Raw genomic sequence first — 2,500 nt, 5'->3', positions numbered from 1 at the left:
GCTAATTACTAATTAAACAGAAAGCGTCATGACTGTACATATTGTCAATTAAATTTCTACTTTATATAACTCTGATATAGTCAGAGGCTGCAATTAACAAGTCTTTGACATCATTGTAATACTTTCTAATCAATTTATCATCTTAACAGGAGGTTACCAGAGAGAGTGTGCAGTCATGGTTAGACTTGATGAGCTCCCAGCCAAGATCTCCACAGCTGCTTTCAGGGAAGAATAACCCACTAGTCTCTACCCTTCACCAAGTACTGTCCAGGTAAATGCATAAATACTATTTAAAAGAGAAAGATTGTTAATGAGGTTTTTGTATTTGGTATACTATTTATCTAAAATGGAAACGGCAGTTATACTTTGTGTTTCAGCATTGATTTTACTTTCTTGGGCTGCTGAATCTACAGTTACAAGCCTTAAGGTTACCATCCCTAAAAGTAGTAGGGGTAATCTTGTTTAAAAAATTTATGGAAGTTCTCTCGGGAGAGCGATGTCCCCATAAAAAAGAAATGTTCTCTTCCTCATACATTTCTTATGTATAGCTATTGGGCAACGTTATTTCATATTTTCCAATGGAAAAAAATGGCATAAACAGTGATGATGACTGAAGAGATTGATGTTGGGGACTTTTGAAATTTTCCTTAAAGCTTATATATATATTTTAAGAAATTAATGAAAAAAATTCCCTCACCAGTTTCTGTGCATTTTTATAAGCTTTCAGACGATAAAAAGAAAAAGAAAAAAAAGGATAAAAGCTGTTCGCAAATAGCAGTATGTGAGATTTATTATTATTTTATTTGTACAGATGTGTACATGTGTACATTAAGTTTATCTAAAAATGGGAAACCATATATAATGGGCAATTTAAACAAATCTCCACCCCCCACCCCCACAAAAGGAAAAAAAAAATCTGTTGCCAATTCCATCACATTTTCACTAAGTTTCTATTGTTATAAAGAGATCTTAGATCAAATAAAAATTGTTCGAGAATAGCAGTACAAAAGCTAAAAAATATCAGTTTGTGGAAGAGAAAGAAATAAATTGTAAATATTGCTGTTCATTTACTAAATCTTTCCTACATTGAAAGTATATTATATTACCAGGAAAGCTGCACTCATTTATCTTTCAAATGTATTTTGTAGCATGAAGAAATCTTGTTTCCTTACCTACAACAAACATAAACAAGGTACTTTTGTGGATGCTGACCTCACCAATATGACCCATAAATAAATGCAAGAATTGCTAGTCACAGAGTAATGGTTTCTAACATCTGTGTCCTTGCATACACTTGCAGTTCTATAGCAATGTGTATGTAGACATGTGCATAGGTGTACATGTGCGCTTGTTTATAAAAATGTGCATATATGTTCATGTTGATGTAAATGTATACACTTTTATGTATAACTGTGTATATGTGGGTGTAAATGTGTAATATATCTGTGCACATGTGTAGATGTCTGCAGATATGATATTAAACTGGTTAGAAAAACAAGCAGTATGTAGTCACTGAGTGACCTTAATTTTTTTTAATTTGTTAGAAATAACAGTTTAGAAAGCATTGACTTTTTGCCACAGTTTGCTTTCCTTGAACACTTATTTTCATATTTATAAACCTATATCAAGCAAGTTTATGTAGGTATTTGTTAATTTATATGGATTTTTTATCTTTTTTTCAGTTGTATATATTTAGTAAAAAGTAGTTGCACTATTACCGGTTTGTTTCATTGATTAGTTGGGGTCCAAGGTGTAGGTGGGTGGTGACAAGACTGCAACTCTCACCAGGCGTGTACAGGACTACGTAGTAGGCTGCCCTTAAGTTGTGTTGGTTTATTTTTCTAGATAAAGACTCGCAACTACTTATACATTATTGTCAGATTCAAAAGTTACATATGTAATGTTATGTCAAAATGGAATCGCATCTGCATTTTTTACAATAAAGAAATGAGAAATTATTTTGATGAATTTTAGTTTTTCTTTATTTTTCTAGTTGTAAATCCTTTACTTTGGGAGGAATCTTTTATTATAAGACATGCTTGTCCTCATGACCCATTTTGGTAGGTATTGTCAAAAGAGAATAGACCAAAATATGAGCATTAGACTTATGTAAACGGCTGCTCTGGTGGGTTTCCAGCGCTTAGGCTGGGTACATGTGAACACTCGTGTGCAGTGACAAGACTGTATGCGTCCCCTTTGCAATGTTATTTTGTGTTTTATTTATTTTATTGCTCTTTTCCAATGTCCATATCTATCTTTTGATTGGCTTTATCCAGATGGTAATTGACTCTTTTCCTTGCACAGACTCCATATCATCTCTCTGTGGTAAGTAAATGAGTGCAAGAAAAAAGAATAGAAAAAATTATATATTGATATTTGTGTCATTTAAATTTTTTGTAATATTCAGTCATCTGGAATAGGATGCTGAGCATGAAAATGACGTCCCCCCTGGGGCCAGGGCATATCCAGTCATGGCTTACAGACATTACATACCTCACTC

At 33.2% G+C, this 2,500-nt stretch overlaps 1 protein-coding gene across 1 annotated transcript in view; it reads left to right on the top strand.

The window, feature by feature from the left end:
* Nucleotides 1-2,500, top strand: part of LOC113809067 (BOS complex subunit ncln) — a 23,359-nt gene that overhangs the window by 19,839 nt on the left and 1,020 nt on the right. Inside the window, exon 10 of the mRNA XM_070121933.1 lies at nt 150-271. Within this exon, the coding sequence (XP_069978034.1) occupies nt 150-271 (122 nt within the window). The remainder of the gene's footprint in view (nt 1-149; nt 272-2,500) is intronic.

Source organism: Penaeus vannamei, chromosome 5 (genome assembly GCF_042767895.1).
Source record: "Penaeus vannamei isolate JL-2024 chromosome 5, ASM4276789v1, whole genome shotgun sequence".
Classification (NCBI taxonomy): Eukaryota; Metazoa; Arthropoda; class Malacostraca; order Decapoda; family Penaeidae; genus Penaeus; species Penaeus vannamei.
Note: the sequence above shows the minus strand (reverse complement) of the source record. Positions and strands in the feature narration are given on the sequence as shown.